Source organism: Palaemon carinicauda, chromosome 18 (assembly GCF_036898095.1).
Source record: "Palaemon carinicauda isolate YSFRI2023 chromosome 18, ASM3689809v2, whole genome shotgun sequence".
In the NCBI taxonomy this organism is placed as follows: Eukaryota; Metazoa; Arthropoda; class Malacostraca; order Decapoda; family Palaemonidae; genus Palaemon; species Palaemon carinicauda.
The window spans coordinates 82,498,823-82,518,526 of record NC_090742.1 but is presented as its reverse complement, the minus strand read 5'-3'; the positions used below and the strand labels follow the sequence as shown (position 1 = coordinate 82,518,526).

At 51.6% G+C, this 19,704-nt stretch overlaps 1 protein-coding gene across 1 annotated transcript in view; it reads right to left on the bottom strand.

Moving 5' to 3' along the window:
* LOC137657918 (ATPase ASNA1 homolog) overlaps window positions 1-19,704 on the bottom strand; it is a 177,630-nt gene that overhangs the window by 60,178 nt on the left and 97,748 nt on the right. The window contains exon 5 of the mRNA XM_068392581.1: window positions 400-507. Coding sequence (XP_068248682.1) covers window positions 400-507 — 108 coding nt within the window. The remainder of the gene's footprint in view (window positions 1-399; window positions 508-19,704) is intronic.

Below are 19,704 nucleotides of genomic sequence, written 5' to 3'. Positions count from 1 at the left end.
CATAAAACTATTTTAATCTTTATTTCATTAAAATGAAGTTTGTCCCAAAAATTTCTGAACAAGCCAGCAATCTGGATGAAAAGTACAGACGCTGTTTAATGATGCCACGGCATATCATTTCTAAATTCTCACAGAGCTTGCCTTAGGGATTTGCTCTTATATTAGGGGATGAAAACGTGAGAAAAGTGAAATTGGGAGGTTGGAAGAAAGGGGTTATAGCAGTGGATAATTTTCTCGAGTGAAAAGAATACACACGTTTAAGCCAGTGCAATTCCATTTTTGACTAACAGGACCTACCCATGTGTTAAATATCAGTAAAACAGGAGAAACACATCTCGTATCAACACATCACCTACATACAAAATACCTTATGTTGGTAAAATAGAAGTTAATACTTACTGGGTTTTTAAATTGTTCATTGACTTTCTGTATAACAGGAAGGATGCTTTCTAGTTTTCCAGACACATCATCTGCATTGAACTCTTGCATGCCTAGAAGACCAGCAATCTGAAAAATTTCAAGTTTTGTCACAAATGTCATAAGTTTAAAAAGTAATCTGCATTTTTCCTAACTATACACATCTGAGTCCTTTAATAGGAGTATGACTTCAGCAAAGCTGGAATAATCATTTAAACTTTTCACCAGGTTGTTATAGTTGCTGACTGGTGGAGGGTAGGCCCTGTCTGCTCACCAGGTAGAGCAACCTTCACTTTGACCTTAACCTAGGACTTGCGGGATGGTTGAGGTAGGCAGTGTAACTTAAAAGACTAAGGTTTCTATAATTAGGAAAAAAATCACTTTTAAAATTTGTGATTTGTTCCTATAAAAATACAAAACCTTGTTCTTTCAAAGAAGACTAATCCTATGGAGGAACAAGTCCCTATAACCCAATTGGATTATTTGCTAAATGCCAAAGCCCTTTGATCCAGTGATGACTCCTGTAAACCTCTTAATGACCCAAGTTTGAGGATGTTGCAGGTGTTAGGCTAGGTCATTACCAGACAACTGGTAGGCAGCCATGGAGAAAATCCTACATCTGTAAGGATATGTTGTCTGAATATATGGTCATGAGAAATGGACTTACATACATTCTAGTCTGAGAGATTGGGGGAGATACTGGAATACAAAACTTTGTCTATAAAAGTTACTTGGTCATGAGACTTAACTGCAGCTAGTGTCTGGTCCAGCACACAACGGAATAACTGCTTCACCTAAAAACGTGGAAAAAAAAGATGAGAATAGTCAGACATTCTTACCTCTGCTTCTATACTTAAATCGCAACCTCTATCTTAGAGAAAATGCTTCTTGTTCCATGAGGGAGCTAGGTTTGCAACACACCTTGTTGAGAAACTACCACAGTACCAAGCATAGGGTTATCCAGGAACCTATGGGTAAACTCCCATAGAAAGTGGATAGCGAAGGTTGTCTCTCATACCAGACTCCTGCCTTCAAGACTAGCAACACTGACAGGTTCTTCCTGAAGGCCACTGTATATCCAATATCCTGACATCGTGCATTCGAACTGCGTTAGTCTTTTAATTCTCTAATTAGATCAGCACGTTTGATGGTGCACGAATCAAGAGGAAGAAAGGTTCCTAGATATCTTCTAACCCCTTTCGGTTCGGGAATGTCTTTGGCGATCCACAAAGGGACCCAAGTTCGCTTGGTAAAATCATCATGTCCTCAGCCTGCACTTCACTTGTAAAGAAGAGATGAAGAGGGAATTGTATTTGGAATTAAGCCAAGCTGAATTCTGATTCTTGGACAGGAACTTTGGAACGAATGAGAGGAAAGCCTTTCTCCTTTTGAGAATTACTTGTGACACATGAAATGTCAGATGGCTTGCCTCTTCATAACGCCGAGAATGCGGGTCAGATTCTACTTGATAATAATTCAAGGGCTAATGTAGGGTACACCTGAGAGACCTAATGACTCAAAGGACATCCCAAAAGGGGTCTTGAGTTTGTGGAGAAGGAAACTGTTCAGAGCTACTCCTGAGCCTAGGCTGATCCTCCAAAGAGGAAGGGTCTGAATTCTTCAGTCTAAGAGACAGAGGAACTCCCTCAACAAAGGAAGATTAGAACCACAATCTATTGCAGAGAGGCTCTAACTGGATTAGTATCCCATCTATGATACCACTAACCGAACATGGATATTTCTTTCGGTACTTGGAAAAGAAGCATCAGCAAATCCAAATATCAGCCAGTGTGTTGCACTTGGGAACCGTTGTGGTTATTCAGTAACCAATATCGTCTACAGACTGTTGAGTAATTAGGAAACCAAGTAAACAGGAGGAAATGCTAAGACATCCAAATGTAACCAGCATGTTCTAAGATATCTTGAACGCTGCCAATCTTCCTGGAATTTGAGAGCACTCTACTGGAAGATGTTCTAGAACTGGAGAGAATTATAATGGAAGTTTTGGATTAACTGGAAGGCAAAAGAGTCCTTCAGTGATTATTTCCGAAGAGCAAGAAGTCTTTCTATCCCGCACGAATGAGAGGACCCCTCTGGTTATACAGTACTCCATGCCCCTGGGGATTGAATGTGCTTTCTAGATCCTTCCTCTTGACTGGAATGAACCTTGCTAACATCTCCATTACACTGTTAGCTGCTCAGGTGCATACCTGCACACCCATTCGCAAAGATTCTGTGAAACTACTCGTTCGCTTTTAAACGTAAATCACAACAGCAGAGTTGTCCTTCAATGCTACCAGGTGTCTTATCAAACCTAGTTGGGAACTTTGCAATACTAATAACATTGCTTGGACTTTCACTATCTTGATATGGTGTTTTACTTGTGTGAACCATATCCCCGAGGTGTTCTAGTTCCTCATGAACCATGTCCCCGAGGTGTTCTAGTTCCTCAGGTGTGATCCATCCTCCTTGGATCAGTTTGTGAACAGCAAGATCCTTGGAGGTGGGATTAGAGTGGAACTTCCCTGATAGTCAATCAGTCACCAAGCTCAATCATCCCACATTTCTTGTTCCATAAAAATCAGAAGATAATGAGATTGCCAGGTGCTGACCAGTGATCCTTCCCAAAAACCTGGAGTGATTGCTGGTGTAGATACAAAGAATTCCCCAATGACAAGAAGTCTCAAAAAATAATGCCCCAGTCGAGCAGGAAGTTCTTAAGTCATGTGGGAGCAGCTGCATTACACTTCATTTGCTGATACAAATGTTCAATGTGTTATCAACATAATCTGATCATATATATTCTGCCTTCCCAAAACCCAGTCCTTTATTTTCTGCCTCAGCAAAATCATATCCTCTATCTTCTGCCTCACCAAAATCCAGTCCACTATCTTATGCCTCAGCAAAATCTGGTCCTCTATCTTATGCCTCAGCCAAAGCCGGTCCTCTATCTTATGTTCAGACCTCTCTCTTCTACCTGGGCATGCAACTGGGTTTACTGATTGAACACAATTCTCATATTGTGACAAAAGGAAGAAAACTGTCTCAGTCCTGAAGCATTGCCTACTGGAGGGAGACAGGAAAAGCCGATCACCGAGAAAACCCAAGAGGCAGATCTCAATCAAGTAGGAACCAGAAGAGGTGAGTGTGTACGCTCGTGGGCAATAAACATTCCGAAGCTCTGAGATTTGAAATTGTAATTAAAGCCCTGAGGACAAGGAGGAAGTACTTCCAATCGAACAGAAGGATGGGTAACTTGATGCACGTATCCTTCAGGTGTCCTGAACGAGAGAAGTTTTCTTCCTCATGGTAGCCCATACTGTACTTGCTGATTACATTTTGAACAGAGTCAAGGAAGGGGATGATGGTTGATTTCCTGACCCAAGTCAACCTCTATGCAGGAGTGTAAAGGCCTACAGAACTGCCTTGGAAAACTTTGACTGCATTCTTTTCACTCATGTTCCTTTGGAACCCAAAGACCGACTGGTGAGCTGGCTGAAGCGTCAGAATGGTTCCTCCTTTCTACCCGAGTAGATTGTCTGAATACTTCTTTTGAATTTCAGGATTGTCATAATCTGGATGGCAGCCCATACTATACTTGTCGACTTCATCTTGAACAGTCAAGGAAGGAAATGATGGTCGATTCCCTGACCCAAGTCAACTTTCCGCAGGAATGTAAAGGCCTAGAGAATTGCCTTGGAAGACTTTGACTGCATTCTTACCCTTTATGTTCCTTAAGAATCCAAAGACCCACTGGTGAGCTGGCTGTACCATCTGAAAGGTCCCTGCTTTATACCTGAGTAGACTTAGTATGAATACTTTTTTTGCTTTTCAGGATTGTCGCATTCTGGGTCTAGGTGAAGAATATGACTGCACCTAACCAGTAGTGGAAACAGGAAGCATAGTACCAGACTCCAGGCCTAAGAACAATGTACCCTTACGCCTGGATTTGACCAGTTCTGTAACATGGTATCCACTTCCCATGCTCAAGTACCCAAAGCTGGTTGACTAAACAGTTCCCATCTTATTGACTAGATATGTTATAAATATGCCTACATTATGGTTATCCCAACCAATTCCAAACCTCTAGAAATACTTTAGTAAGAAGATAGCATGAATAAAGTAAACTTTACAATTCTTCCTCTATACACTAGTATGAGGGAGAAAATAACTTTTCTTCTCTTGCATGAAAGATTCTCTTTTGTTTATAATCTCAATATATTAAGGAGAATTAACTAATGTACAGAATTATAAATAAGATTAGAAAATAGAAGATTTTATAAAGGCTTTAAGAAGTTTTCAAGACTAAACAATGATGGAATGAGAACTTTCCTTGTACTTGAGCTAATTATTCAACAATAATGATGTATAACATTAGGAAACTGTTAAGGATAAAGAGTCTTGAGAACATCTAGACAACATAGAATGATAGAAGCATAAGAAATTACCTCAAGTAACTGATTTGGATAGCCTTACCAAATAAGTATCCTCACCGGTTTAACTTCACCACTAGATGGTGAACTACTACTAACTGTAATGACAAGTACATGTCTGGAGCCTACAATAATCCGGGTTCACTGTAACATGAAACGTGATTCAACCAAAATATTAATAAAGTTAATTTAAAAATAGTTTAGAAAATTCTCTTTTTACTTGACCAAAACCATACAATAATAATACCATTATTATACAGTGCTTAACAGGTGGTTGATCATGAAAGCCTATGAGCCCCACTACTTCATGAGCCCCACTACTTCAATTTAAGATACTATAGTATCTCAAAAAATGACAAATTCATAGATAATTTGTATTTTTCCTAACTATACAAACCTTAGCTATTTAATAGGGGTTATTACTTTCGGCGTAGCTGAAATGACGAGCCATTAGAATTTTAACGAGGGTTAACTACCCCACCGCTAGTTAGCCGGGGGTAGGGAGGGTAACTTGCTGCCCCCCCCCCCACACACACACATACACACACCTGTGCTTGAGCTCACTTTGCTTGGAGGTGGGACTTCAAGGGGGATAGGGCTGGCGGGCAAGTTTGATTAAATGGCTAAGGTTTGTATAGTTAGGAAAAATACAAATTATCTACGAATTTGTCATTTGTTCCGTAACTGACATACAAACCACGCTATTTAATAGGGGTGACTCACCCATTAGGAAGGGTGGAAAGTCCCAGCCAGTACTGGCTTTTGGCTTTGCCCGGGGACTCATTATTTGAGTGTGTCAGCACTCAACAATAAGGAGTCCCTGCACCTCGCTAGAACCTTGCTACGCAAGGACTGCGGCCTATGCAAGCTGTGTGTGAAGGTATAATAAAGTGTGACTCGTCCTAGGAAGTTGACCTGTAGTCCTTTAGATAGAAACTTTAGGCTAGGACTCTCCCAATACCACCTCGTCAGGGTATGGGGACGTGACAGTATTAGCTTAATACTAGGAACACAAGGAAACATGGTTTACCTGCAGTGGTTTGAAGTCAGCTGTGCAGAGAACCCAGGATGCTGCTTTCCCCAAGAGAGGGGAAGATGAAGAAAAGAATAAGGGCCAGACATACCTTTTCATTCATGCAGACTAAGACCGGGTAACAATGCCCTCAACCTTCTGCTACTTGTCCACTAAGGAGCCTGAGGTTTTAAACCAGCTGTTGTGCAGCCACCACAGGGTTGATAGAGAACGTATCAAGCCTCCTGTGGGTCACGTCTTGCAGGTAGTGGGCTGTGAAGGTCGTCTGACGCTTCCACACCCCAGCCTGAAGAACCTGCGTCACTGAGAAATTCTTCTTGAAGGCCAGGGATGTAGCTACGCCCCTGACATCATGTGCTCTAGGGCAACGTGACGGAGGAGGGTCTGGATTCTGGGACAGATGGATCACCCTACGAATCCATGCCGAGATGGTGTTCTTGGTGACCCTCCTCTTAGTCCTCCCAGTGCTAACAAACAATGCTTGCACCTGAGGACGGACTGCAGCCGTTCTTTTGAGATATAGCCTCAGACTCCTTACTGGGCACAGTAGGAGATGGTCTGGGTCATCTGTTACAGAACGAAGACTCGAAATCTGGAAGGAGTCGAACCGAGGGTCCGCCACCCCCGGATTCTGAGTCTTAGCAATAAACTCAGGGACGAATTTGAACATTACCTCCCCCCATCCCAATGAATGGGCGATGTCATATGAGAGACCATGAAGTTCACTGACTTGCTTGGCCGATGCCAAAGCTAGTAGGAACACCGTCTTCCAAGTTAGGTGGCGATCTGAAGCCTGGCGTAATGGTTCATAGGGAGGTCTCTTAAGAGACCTGAGAACTCGAACCACGTTCCATGGAGAAGTCTCACTTCCGACTGAAGGCAGGTAAGTTCATAACTTCGTATGAGTAGGGTCATTGAAAGATTGACCGATATTCTGGTCTTGTTAAGCACACTCCTCATCAGACAGAACGGGGGAAAGGCGTACACGTCGATGTTGTCCCACCATTGTTGGAAGGCATCTTGCCAGAGCGCCTTGGGATCCGGGACTGGGGAGCAATATAGTGGAAGCTTGAAGTTCAATGCTGTCGCGATCAGATCCACAGTCGGGGAACCCCACAAAGTCAGGACTTTGTTGGCTACTAGATGATCCAAAGACCACTCGGTACTCACTATCTGAGACGCTCTGCTCAGATTGTCGGCGAGCACATTCCTCTTGCCTGGAATGAAATGTGCCGATAGTGGAATTGAGTGGACTTCGGTCCATCTCAGTATCGCTACTGCAAGATGGGATAGCTGCTTCGAAAAGGTACCTCCTTGCTTGTTGATGTAAGCCACTACTGTGGTGTTGTCGCTCATCACCAACACAGTGACCCGCCAGGTATTTTTGGAATTGCTGAAGGGCCAAGAAAATGGCCTTCATCTCTAGAAGATTTATATGGAGGCACTTTTCTGATTCTGACCACAGGCCTGAGGTCCTGTGGTGTAGAACGCGGGTGCCCCACCCTTTCTTTGAGGCGTCCGAAAACAGCATTAAATCCGGGGGGAGGACGAGAAGATCCACTCCTCTTCGTAGGTTTTCGTCTGTCACCCACCACTGGAGGTCCGTCCGTTCCGCAGGTCCCATAGGGATCATGACGTTCGGGGAATCGTAACCTTGATTCCACCGGGACTTGTCGCCACTGGAGGGCTCTCATCCTGAGGCGACCGTTGGGAACCAGACGAGCCAAAGATGAGAGGTGACCGAGGAGACGTAACCACGATTGGGCTGGAAGTTCTTCTCGTCTGAGGAAAGGCCTCGCGACCTTCCTCAGCCTTGCTATCCTGTCGTCTGATGGGAAGGCTTTGTGGAGATTGGCGTCTATAATCATGCCTAGGTATACCAGTCTTTGAGTGGGAAGCAGAGAGGACTTCTCGAGATTTACCATGATCCCCAGATCCTGGCAAAGTCCCAGAAGTTTGTCTCGGTGTTGAAGAAGGGATGACTCCGAGTCTGCTAGGATCAGCCAGTCGTCCAGATAACGGAGGAGACGGATGCCGATCCTGTGTGCCCACGAAGATATTAGGGTGAACAGTCTGGTGAAAACCTGTGGTGCTGTGGAGAGACCGAAGCACAGCACCTTGAACTGGTACTCCTTGTTGTCTAGGCTGAATCTTAAGTACTTCCTTGAAGACGGATGGACTAGGATCTGGAAGTACGCGTCCTTCAGATCCAGTGTACACATGAAGTCTTGCGGTCTCACTGCAAGTCTGACCGTGTCTGCGGTCTCCATGCTGAACGGAGTTTGCTTGACAAACTTGTTCAGAGCCGAGAGGTTGATGACTGGTCTCCAGCCTCCAGACGCCTTCTTTACAAGAAAGAGTCGACTGAAGAAGCCTGGGGATCCGTCGAGGACCTCTTGGAGAGCGCCCTTCTTCAACATGGTCTGGACTTCTGCCCAAAGGGCCTGCCCCCTTGCTGATCCCATGGCAAGGGAGCTCAATGACACTGGATTCGTTGTCAGGGGAGGTAGAGATGTCGTGAACGGGACGCGATATCCCTGACTGATTATGGAAATCTTCCAGGAATCGGCCCCGAGTTGCTGCCACCTGTCTGCGCAACTTTGTAGGCATCCCCCCACTGGTGGACATGCAAGGGGACTGCCAATCCTAGCGTTTGTGGCCTCGGCTGCTCCCTCTAGGATTCTTCCCTCCCCTGGAGAACTTCTTGCCTTTCTTGTCCTTGACAGGAAAGGGCTTAGACACCACTGTCTTCGCTGCCGTTGTCGGTTTCGTGGTCTCGGTAGGACGGGGATGCTGGGGTGCTGGAGGCTTATAGGGCTTGGATGTCAAAGCCCTATGTAGGAGGGAGTCTTGGTGGGACTTCCTCCACCTCTCAGTAGCCTGCTCCACATTCTTAGGCTTAAACAGGTTCGGTCCCATCACGGAAGAATGTCTGAGCCTGCTTAACTCGGTGCTAGGGACCTTCTCATGGAACCTCTCAGCCACCGCATCCCGACGTTTCAGGATGGTGTTTGCCCACAAGTTCGAGACTTGGTGGGCCAGAAACTCAATTGTGCGAGTACCTGAGAGTAGAAAGGTGTCCATAGCTTTCCTGGTACGTTCTTTGGATAAATCCTCCAAACGTATCAGAATACCCAAGGTCCCTAACCAGATATCAAGCCACGAAGTAGCCTGCATAGCACACTTCGCAACCTTCTCCTGATTATGGATCTCAGTCGCCGAGAATGAGACCTGCCGGTTGGAAAGTCTCTCAAGAGGGACTCCCCTGGTAAGCTCTTCCAAAGAAGGGGAAGAGCTAAACAAGGCTCCTCTAAGATCTCGAAGTACCTCCTCTGCTGTACACGAGGAGGTGGGAGAAGCTTGTTGCCGGCACTAGATCGGCTGGAGGAGGCTAGCTCAGAGAGCTGGACCGTGATCTTGTCCCTGGTACTCTTAACCCCCTGTGACCAGGGCAAAGCCACACTGGCCTTAGAGGGTTTTTGAGTCCCAAATACTTGGTCCAAGACCGTGTCTTTGCCCTCTCGAGGAGGAATCTCTGGGTCAGCAAACCCATTGAGAGTCCTCATAAGGGTCAGAACCTGCCAAAATGCATGTTCTGACTCCTTCAGCTCTCCTCCGGATGGACTAGCAGCGAAGTCTCCTGTCCCCAAAGGCTCTCCTTGGGGAGACTCGCGGACGTTCTCCGAGTGACTGGCTGGTTCTGTTCTAAGTCTTGACGAGGATTTCAGTACTGTCTTGGAGTCCTTCGACTTCCTCCTGGGAGGGATGCAGGACTCCAACAACGACGGAGGTAGGCTATTCTCCGCCCCTACCCGAGTACACTTTTCAGCACGAGGTGGGGTTTCCCTCATTGGTGCGATGGGGGAACGTCTCACCTCACGTGACTCCCTTGAGGACGGGTAATCCTCGTCCGAAAGGGAGGGAGAAAAAGTCTGGGGGGAGAGGAGGCCTTCTTCGAAGGCTTCCGAGGAGACAGCTTAGTCCTCGGAGAAGTCACCGCGTCCGAAACTCCTCTTTTTCTCTTCAGGGGAGTAGATGCAGCCAAGGATTTGTGGCCCAATTCAGAGAGAACAGGCTTGAAAGCCTGCGTAACCGCTCTGATTAGTGTCCCAAACCAAGGCTACTGGCTGACGGTTGCGTTGTCAGACACTCCATCTGGAGGGACAGGGCTCGACCGATCCCTAGGAGGAGTTTCCATAGGGGGTTCGCCTGAAAAGAAAAAGAAGAAATGTCCCTGGACCTTTCTGGAACCTTCCCCCCTACCGGCGAGCGCGCTGTTCTTCGCTTGCGAGGGGGGGGGGGGGGGGGAATGCCGCGATGGGGACCTTGCCGTGCGTTGTCCTGCAGCCTCGCGCGCGGGAGGCTATTGACGATCGCGCTGGGAGCGCACTGGGGAATACCCGGGGTCGCGCGCGGGAGACTGGTGGCGCGCGCAGAAGACTGCTGATGCGCGGGCGGGCACGCGGGCGAGCGATGACGCGTAGGAGCGTGCGCAGGAGGCTGATTGCGTGCTCGCGCGCGAGAGTGAATATTCGCACGCAGGATCAGGATGAAGAGCCCGTGCGCTCCAGAAGATGTTGTCGGGCGCGCGCACGCAGGAGAGATATCCCTTGCGCGCGGGCGCGCAGCCGAAACCTGCGTTCGTTGGCGCGCCTCTTGTGGGCGCACGTCAGGCTGGCGATGCATAGCTGCTGTGGGCATGGGCGCGCGCGCGCGCATCCTCGTGGGCGCGTGTAGGTGAACGCGCACGGCTGTGCGCTGGCAAGGGATGGCGCGCAGGAGAAAGCAGGCACTGGCGAGTAGGACAAGTCTTAGACTTCCCTACCACACCTAGATCCGAAGATCGTGGGCGCGCAGGAGATCGTTGGCGCGTTGGAGAGCGCTGGCTCACAGGCGAGCGCTGGCGCGCAGGAGAGCATTGGCACGGAGTAGGTTGAAGGCGCGCAGTGGCGCGCTATATCAGGAACAGTAGCAGCAGGTGAGCGCTGGTGCGCTATATCAGGAACAGCAGCAGCAGGTGAGCGCTTGTGCGCTATCTCAGGAACCTCAAAGAGGTCAGGAGATCGTTGACGTGCATGCTTAGCATGGCGCGTAAGGGACGTGTGCGCTAAATGGCGCGTACGCCCTTGTTGCCCCGAAGGGACCGGCGCCTGACTTTTAAAGACAGGTTTAGTTGGCGCATAAAGCGCATCAGCAGCCAGGAATGGCGACGGCAGGTCAGCAGGTCTGTCGGGTGGAAGGTCGACGTGTCCTTTGCAAGGACGACCTTCCACCGAAGGCGATCGCGAACGATCCGCAGAGAGGTCCAGGGTCGTAGAAGGAACAGTCAGAGATCGATGACGAGGCTCCTCTGTGGTGGACTGCAATGACGATGATGAACCGAAGAGGCGCCTCCTCACCGACTTATAAGGTGAAGGAAGGCCTCTCCGGCGAAGAGGAAGGTGAGCCTTGCGATGTATACACCCTCTGGGGGCCGTTGGATCAGCAAGCTGACCTTCAGCAGTCCTCCGAAGAGGAGTCTCTGTGAGTGAACTCTCCCGAGGGGGAGAATCACCGGCAGGAGAGACTGTTGGACTTAGTTTCTCCCTCGTAGGTTGAGCAGGAACGGGAGAAACCTTCAGCTACTGCAGGGTGAGAAGATGCAGAGGTATTAGGAGATACCGCATTGGATACCTATGACACCACAACGTTGACAATAGACAGAGGATCAACCTCTGCCAAAGTAGGCGATTGCTTGACAGCGGCACCCAACCGGATGATGTCAATCAAAGCTTCCTTGGAGGGCGAACCCTCGAGCCCCAAGGAAGACCAAAGCTGGAATAAATCAGTCACATTTAAATTAACATTTAAATCCTCCCCCGGGGGAAGAGGTGGAGCTGCCTCGCTAGGGGAGCCAACACCATTTCTCGAACCCCGAGATCGGGAAACAGAACCACGGTCTACGCTACCACTCGACGGTCTCTCAAAAGAAACCGATCGAGTGGGAGCTTCGGAGGAGGTTTGGGCAACGGAAGAAGAGTCCTTGGGATTTTCTACTTTCAAAGAAATCTTCGAAGGAGAAATATCCAGCCTGGACTTCTTCTTACGTCGCCGAGAAAACCTCTCCCACTGGGAGGTAGACCACTCCTTACACTCACCACACTTATTACTACTATCACACCGTTGACCCCTACAGTAAGGACAAAGGGTGTGAGGGTCCGTCTCGACCGCCGACATAAATGTACCACAAAGGCAGTCGGGTAAACCAGGACACATGCCCATGTTCGCAGAGGCAAACTTCATACTCAAACCTGTAAGAGAAAGCAAAAAGACATTACTGGCTGTCAGAGAGGCGAGGGTGAGAGCGGACACGTCCGACTACCACCCGAGCCGAGAGCAAAGTGTGTTTGAGGGGGGGGGGAAGCAAGCTACCCTCCCTAACACCCCCTTCTAACTAGCGGTGGGGTAATAAATGACAAATTCGTAGATAATTTGTATTTTTCCTAACTATACAAACCCTAGCTATTTACATGGGGTAATTACTTCGGCGTAGCTGAACGACGAGCCATAAAAGTTTTAACGAGGGTTTCCTACCCCACCGCTAGTTAGCGGGAGGTAGGGAGATGTAGCTAGCTATCCCCCACCCCTCACACACACCGGTGAAAGGCTCACTTTACTTAGAGGTAGGACTTATCTTGGGGGACAGGGCTGGCGGGCACATATGTGTAAATAGCTAAGGTTTGTATAGTTAGGAAAAATACAAATTATCTACGAATTTGTCATTTGTTCCGTAACTGAAATACAAACCACGCTATTTACATGGGGTGACTTAACCCTTAGGAAGGGTGGTAAGTACCCTGCCATACTGGCTTTGGCTTGCTCGGGGACCCCGAACCCGAGTTTGGAAGAACTCATGGGTCGAGGGGGCCCCTGCTCCTCGCAGGCAGTTGTGAGACTGCTGCAGCCTACGTAAGCTGTGTGTGAAGGTGAGCAGTGACTCGTCCTAGGAAGTTGACCTGGAGTTCTTCAGATGGAAATCTAGGCTAGGACTCTCCCAATACCACCTCGTCAGGGTATGGGGACATGACAGTATTACAACTTAATACTAGCAACACAAGGGAGCATGGTTTACCTGCAGAGTTTCGAGGTCAGCAGTGCAAAGCACCCAGGATGCTGTTTTTCTCCAAGGGAGGAGAGGATGAAGAAAAGAAAAGGGCCAGACAGATCTTTTCATTCACACAGACTAAAACCGGGTAACAATGCCCTCAACCTTCTGCTACTTGTCCAATAAGGAGCCTGAGGTTAGACCAGCTGTTGTGCAGCCACCACAGGGCCGATAAGAGAACGTATCGAGCCTCCTGTGTGTCACGTCTTGCAGGTAGTGGGCCGTGAAGGTGGTCTGGCGCTTCCACACCCCAGCTTGCAGGACCTGCGTCACCGAAAAGTTCTTCTTGAAGGCCAGGGACGTAGCCACGCCCCTGACGTCATGTGCCCTAGGGCAACGTGACGGAGGAGGGTCAGGATTCAAGGCCAGATGAATTACCTTGCGAATCCAGGCCGAGATGGTATTCCTGGTGACCCTCCTCTTCGTCTCCCCGGTGCTCACGAACAAGGCTCGCACCTGGGGGCGGACTGCAGCTGTTCTTTTAAGATACAACCTCAGACTCCTGACTGGACAAAGTAGGAGATGGTCTGGGTCATCTGTTACAGAACGGAGACTCGAAACCTGGAAGGAGTCGAACCTTGGGTCCTGCACTCCCGGGTTCTGAGTCTTGGCAACAAACTCAGGGACGAACCTGAACGTTACCTCCCCCTATCCCCTTGAATGGGCGACGTCGTAGGAGAGACCATGAAGGTCACTGACTCGGTTGGTCGAGGCCAAAGCTAGCAGGAACACCGTCTTCCAGGTAAGGTGGCGATCAGAAGCCTGGCATAATGGTTCGTAGGGAGGTCTCTTAAGGGAGACCTGAGAACTCGAACCACGTTCCAAGGAGGTGGTCTCACTTCCGACTGAGGGCAGATAAGTTCGTAACTCCGTATGAGAAGAGACAGTTCCAGCGAGGAGGAAATGTCCATTCCTTTGAGCCTGAAGGCAAGACTTGAGGCTGAGCGATAGCCTTTCACTGCCGAGACTGAAAGGCGCATTTCTTCCCATAGATAAACGAGGAACTCCGATATTGCTGGTAAAGTGGCATCGAGGGGAGAGATACCCCTTCCACGGCACCAACCACAGAAAACTCGCCACTTCGCCGGGTAGACTCCTGCGGATGACTTGCGCAGGTGGCCAGACATCCTGTTCGCAACCTGCTGGGAAAATCCTCTCTCTGTGAGGAGATGCTGGATAGTCTTCAGGCGTGAAGTCGAAGCGAATCTACGGCTTTGTGGTAGATGTTGGAGTGTGGTTGTCTGAGTAGCTCGCGACATGGAGGGAGCTCCCTCGGGATCTCTGTGAGGAGCTGCAGAAGGTCCGGGAACCACTCTGCATGATGCCATAGCGGAGCTATCAAGGTCATTGAGAGATTGACCGATGTTCTGGTCTTGTTGAGTACCCTCCTCATCAGACAGAACGGGGGAAAGGCGTACACATCGACATTGTCCCACCGTTGTTGGAAGGCATCCTGCCAGAGAGCCTTGGGGTCCGGGACTGGGGAGCAGTACAGCGGGAACTTGGTGTTCAGCACCGTAGCGAACAGATCCACCGTCGGGGAACCCCACAAAGTCAGGACTTTGTTGGCTACTAGACGATCCAAAGACCACTCGGTACTCAGTATCTGCGTCGCTCTGCTCAGACTGTCGGCGAGCACATTCCTTTTGCTTGGAATGAAGCGAGCCGCAAGTGAAATCGAGTGGAATTCGGACCATCTCAGGATCTCTACTGCAAGATGGGATAGCTGATCGGAAAAAGTACCTCCATGCTTGTTGATATAAGCCACGACTGTGGTGTTGTCGCTCATCACCACCACAAAGTGGCCCGCCAGCACTTGGTGGAACTTCTGAAGTGCCAGGAACACGGCCTTCATTTCTAGCAGGTTTATATGAAGGTACTTTACTGATTCTGACCACAGGCCTGAGGTCCTGTGGCTCAGAACGTGGCCCCCCCCCCCCCCTTTGTTTGATGCGTCCGAAAACAGCATCAAATCCGGGGAAGGGACGAGAAGATCCACTCCCTTTCGTAGATTCTCGTTTGCCACCCACCAACTGAGGTCCGCCCGTTCCGCAGGTCCCATCGGGATCAAGGTGTCCGGGGAGTCATGTCCTTGACTCCACCGAGACTCGAGTCGCCACTGGAGGGATCTCATTCTGAGGCGACTGTTGGGAAGGAGACGGGTCAGGGAGGAGAGTGGCCGAGGAGACGAAGCAACGATTGGGCTGGGAGTTCTTCTCGATTGAGTAAAGGTCTTGCGACCCTCCTCAACCTTGCTATCCTTTCGTCTGATGGGAAGGCTATGTGGAGATTGGTGTCTATGACCATGCCTAGATATACCAGTTTCTGAGAGGGCTGCAGGGAGGACTTTTCGAGATTTAAGATGATCCCCAGATCCTGGCAAACTTCGAGGAGTCTGTCTCGGTGGCGAAGAAGGGTTGCCTCCGAGTCCGCTAGGATCAGCCAGTCGTCCAGATAACGAAGGAGACGGATGCCGATCCTGTGGGCCCACGAAGAGATGATGGTGAATACTCTGGTGAACACCTGAGGAGCTGTGGAGAGACCGAAACACAGCACCTTGAACTGGTAGATCTTGTTGTCTAGGCAAAATCACAGGTACTTCCTTGAAGACAGATGGATTGGGATCTGGAAGTACGCGTCCTTCAGGTCCAGTGTGCACATGAAGTCTCGTGGTCTCACTGCAAGTCCGACCGTGTCTGCCGTCTCCATGCTGAACGGAGTCTGCTTGACAAACCCGTTCAGGGTCGAGAGGTAGATGACTGGTCTCCAGCCTCCAGACGCCTTTCTCACAAGAAAGAGTCGACTGTAGAAGCCTGGGGACCCGTCTACAACCTCCTGGAGAGCGTCCTTCTCCAACATGGTCTGGTCTTCGGCCCGGAGGGCCTGCCCTTTTGCCGATCTCATGGCAAAAGAGATCAACGACACTGGATTCGCTGTCAGGGGAGGTAGAGAGTCCGTGAACAGGACGCGATAACCTAGAGAGATCACGTAGACCGTCCAGGCATCTGCCCCAAGTTGCTGCCACCTTGTCGCGCAACTCTGTAGGCATCCCCCCACTGGTGGACATGCAGGGGGATTGCCAACCCTAGCGCTTCCGGCCTCGGCTGGTACCTCTAGGGTTTTCGCCTCCCCTGGAGGATTTCTTCCCCCTTCTGCTCTTGGCAGGAAAGGGCTTAGACACCTTGGGCTTCGCTGCGGTGGTCGTCTTCTTTGTGTCCTTAGCCGGACGGGGCTGCTGGACTGCTGGAGGTTTGTAAGGCCTCGATGTCAGGGCCCTGTGGATGAGGGAATCCTGGTTGGACTTTCTCCACCTCTCAACAGTGAGCTCCACGTCCTTAGGCTCAAACAGGCTCTTACCGAGAACGGAAGAGTGTCTGAGCCTGCTAGCCTCTGCACTGGGTACCTTATGATGGAACCTCTCGGCCACAGCGTCCCGACGCTTGAGGATCGTATTGGCCCACAAGCTCGAGACTTGATGGGCCAGAAACTCAATGGTCCGTGTGCCCGAGAGAAGAAAGATTTCCAGCGCTTTCCTGGTGCTTTCTTTGGAGAGGTCCTTGGACCGCATCAGGATGCCCAGAGACCCCAGCCAGATGTCAAGCCACGAAGTCACCTGCATGGCACACTTGGTGACCTTCTCCTGGCTCAGGATCTCAGTGGCTGAGAAGGACACGTGCCGGTTGGAGTCTCTCTCAAGAGAGACTTCCCCTGTGAGTTCTTCCACGGAGTGGTGTAAGGGAAGACTCAGGCAAGACTCCTCGAGGATCTCGAAGTACCTCCTCTGATGGACTCGAGGAGGAGGAAGGAGCTTATTACCGGCACTCGATCTGCTGGAGGAGGCAAGCTCAGAGAGCTGGCCCTCGACCTTGTCTCTGGCACTCTTCATCCCTTGAGACCAGGGCAAAGCTGCACTGGCCCTAGAGGGTTTCTGGGTGCCGTAAACGCGGTCCAGGACCGTGTCCTTTCCTTCACGAGGTGGGACCTCAGGGTCTGGGATCCCATTAAGGTTCCTCATGAGGGTCAGGACTTGCCAGAACGCGTGTTCTGACTCCTGGTGCTCTCCTCCCGAAGGACTTGCAGCGAAGTCTCCCGTCCCAAGTGGCTCTTCCTGTGGGGACACGTGGACATCCTCGGCGGCTCTAGACGGTTCCTGCCTGGTCCTCGCTGACGATTTGGGAATCGTCTTAGAGTCCTTAGGCTCCCTCCTGGGCAGGATACAGGACTCAAGCAGCGAAGGGGGCAGGCTCTTCTCCACCTCTGGACGAGAGGACCTCTCGGGGAGAGGCGAAGCCTCCCCCATTGGTGCGATGGGGGAGTGTTCCGGCTCATCCGACTCTCCTGAGGAGGGGTAATCCTCCTCCGCAGAGGAGGGCGAGAAGGTCTGAGGGGGAGAAGGAGCCTTGCGCAAGGATCTGCACGGAGACAGAATAGGCCTCGGAGGAGGATCCACGGGAGAGACTCCTCTCTTCCTCTTCTGGGGGGAGGAAGCTGCCGCTGGTTCGTGTCCCGAATCAGAGAGGGCGGGCTTAATAGCCTGCACAAGGGCTCTGACTAGGGTGCCGAACCAGGGCTGCTGTCTGACAGTCGCGCTGTCAGACACCCCCTCTGGAGGGAAGGGGATCGAGGGATCCCTAGGAGGAGTCGACAAACGAGGGTTCGCCTGCAGGGCTGAAAGAGAAGAGTCCCTAGCCCTGTCCGGGAAGCGCCCCTCCTCCGGCGAGCACGCTGGTCTGCGCTTGCGGGGAGGGGAACGCGACGATGAGGACTCCGCCTGGCGGCACTCGCGCTAGGGCTCGTAAGCCGGGCCCTGGTCAGGGTCGCGCGTGAATGGTTGGCGTGATACTGGAAACTGGCGCGGGCGGGGGCGGCCGCGATGGCCGCGCAGGAGGGGAATCAGGAGCGATGGCGAAAGTGCGGGCGCGTGGGCGCGCAGCAGATGGAGCGGGAGCGTGGTCGCTAGCGCACGTAGGCGATGGCGAGCAGGAGCTGGAGCAGGAGGCAGCTGAACGCGCGGGCGCGTAGCGACCTGGTGCGGCACCGAAGGGCGCGAGATAACGGGGGCGCCTGAGCGCGTGTCCGAAAGAACCGGCCGCGGGCGAGTTAGCGCTGGAGCAGGGTCGCGAGCAACCTGGATGGCGCGTTGGCGCTGGTTGGCATACTCGCCTGTGGGCGCGTTGGTCGCGCCGGCGATCGTGGGCGCGTATCAAGATGCGGTCGCACCGGAGTGCGTTGTTGCAGCGGCCTCGCAGGGCGCGCCGTTGGATGATAACGCTCTGGTGTTCGCTGAAGGGAGACCTTGGTCGCCTTGAATACAGGAACGGGGCGTGTAGCGGGAACAGGGCGCGTTACTGGAGCGTCGTGCGCAGTTGCGTCTGATGCAAGCTCGCGCGGTCTGGAGGGAGAGCCCAGAGGCAGCCGTGAGCGCCCGTGCGCTAACTTGGGAGCCTCCTGGGCGACGCACTGAGATGTAGAAACGCGAGGGCGCGTTGGTGAGCGCGTGGGCGCGTGTCGCGCGTCTCCCCAGACGGGCGCGACGGGTCCATAGGAACCTGTGGGCGCCTGTGCGCCAGCTTAGGTGCCTCCTGGACCGCGCGCGACGAAGCAGGAACTGGAGGGCGCGTGAGCGCAAGTGGCCGCGTATGTGCAGGTGAGCGCAGGAGCGCCGTGTCAGGAACTGGGCGCGAATGCGCAGGTTAGCGCTGGCGCGCTACCTCAGGAACTGCTGATGGGCGCGATGGCGCAGGTGGCCTTTTGGGCACTGGTGGACGCGTATGCGCAGGTGAGCGCAGGAGCGCCGTATCAGGAACTGTGCGCGTATGCACAGGTGAGCGCTGACACGCCACCTCAGGAACTGCTGGAGGGCGCCAGGGCGCCGAAGGGCGTGGGCACGCAGGGGGACCCTGGTGCGTAACAGGAACGGAGGCGCGAACGCCTGAGGGTGAGCGCCGAGGCGCTAAGTCAGGAACATCAGCAACATCGGCAGGCGAGCGCTCAGGCGGTGCCTGGCGCTTGAGGGCAAGAGGCGCAGTTTAGCGCTCAAGCCTCTCTAGCCCCGAAGGGCCTGGAGACTGCGCAGTGGCAGTAACAGGTGGCGCGTCACGCGCAACAGGATCTCTGGATGTGGATGGTCTGGGCGACAGGTCACAATATCCCGAAGGACGACCATCCTCCGAAGGGGATCGCGAACGATCCCTGGAGAGGTATAGGTTGGTAGCTGGCAAGACAAGAGAGGACTGTGGCGACCACGAGCCGAAGAGGCGCCTCTTATCCCCTTTGAAGGGGGAAGGAAGGCCTCTACGGCGAAGGGGAAGACGAGCCTTCCGCCTTATACGCCCACGAGGGGCCGTGGGATCAGCAAGCTGACCATCAATGGGCCTCCGAAGAGGAGTCTCTGTTAGTGAACTCCCCCGAGAGGGAGAAACCCCGGCAGGAGAGACCATGGGACTTAGCTCCTCCCTCGAAGGAAGTTCGGAGGGGGAGTCTAAGCCTTCAGCTACCTCAGCCACAGTAACGGGCGTTTGGCTAGACCCACGGGATGTTTCCGTCACCACAACGTCAACCACAGACAGAGGATCTATCTCCGCTGAAGTTGGCGATTGTTTGACGGCCGCACCCAGTTTGATCATGTCAAACAGAGCTTCCTTGGAGGGCGAACCCTGTAGCCCCAAGGAAGCCCA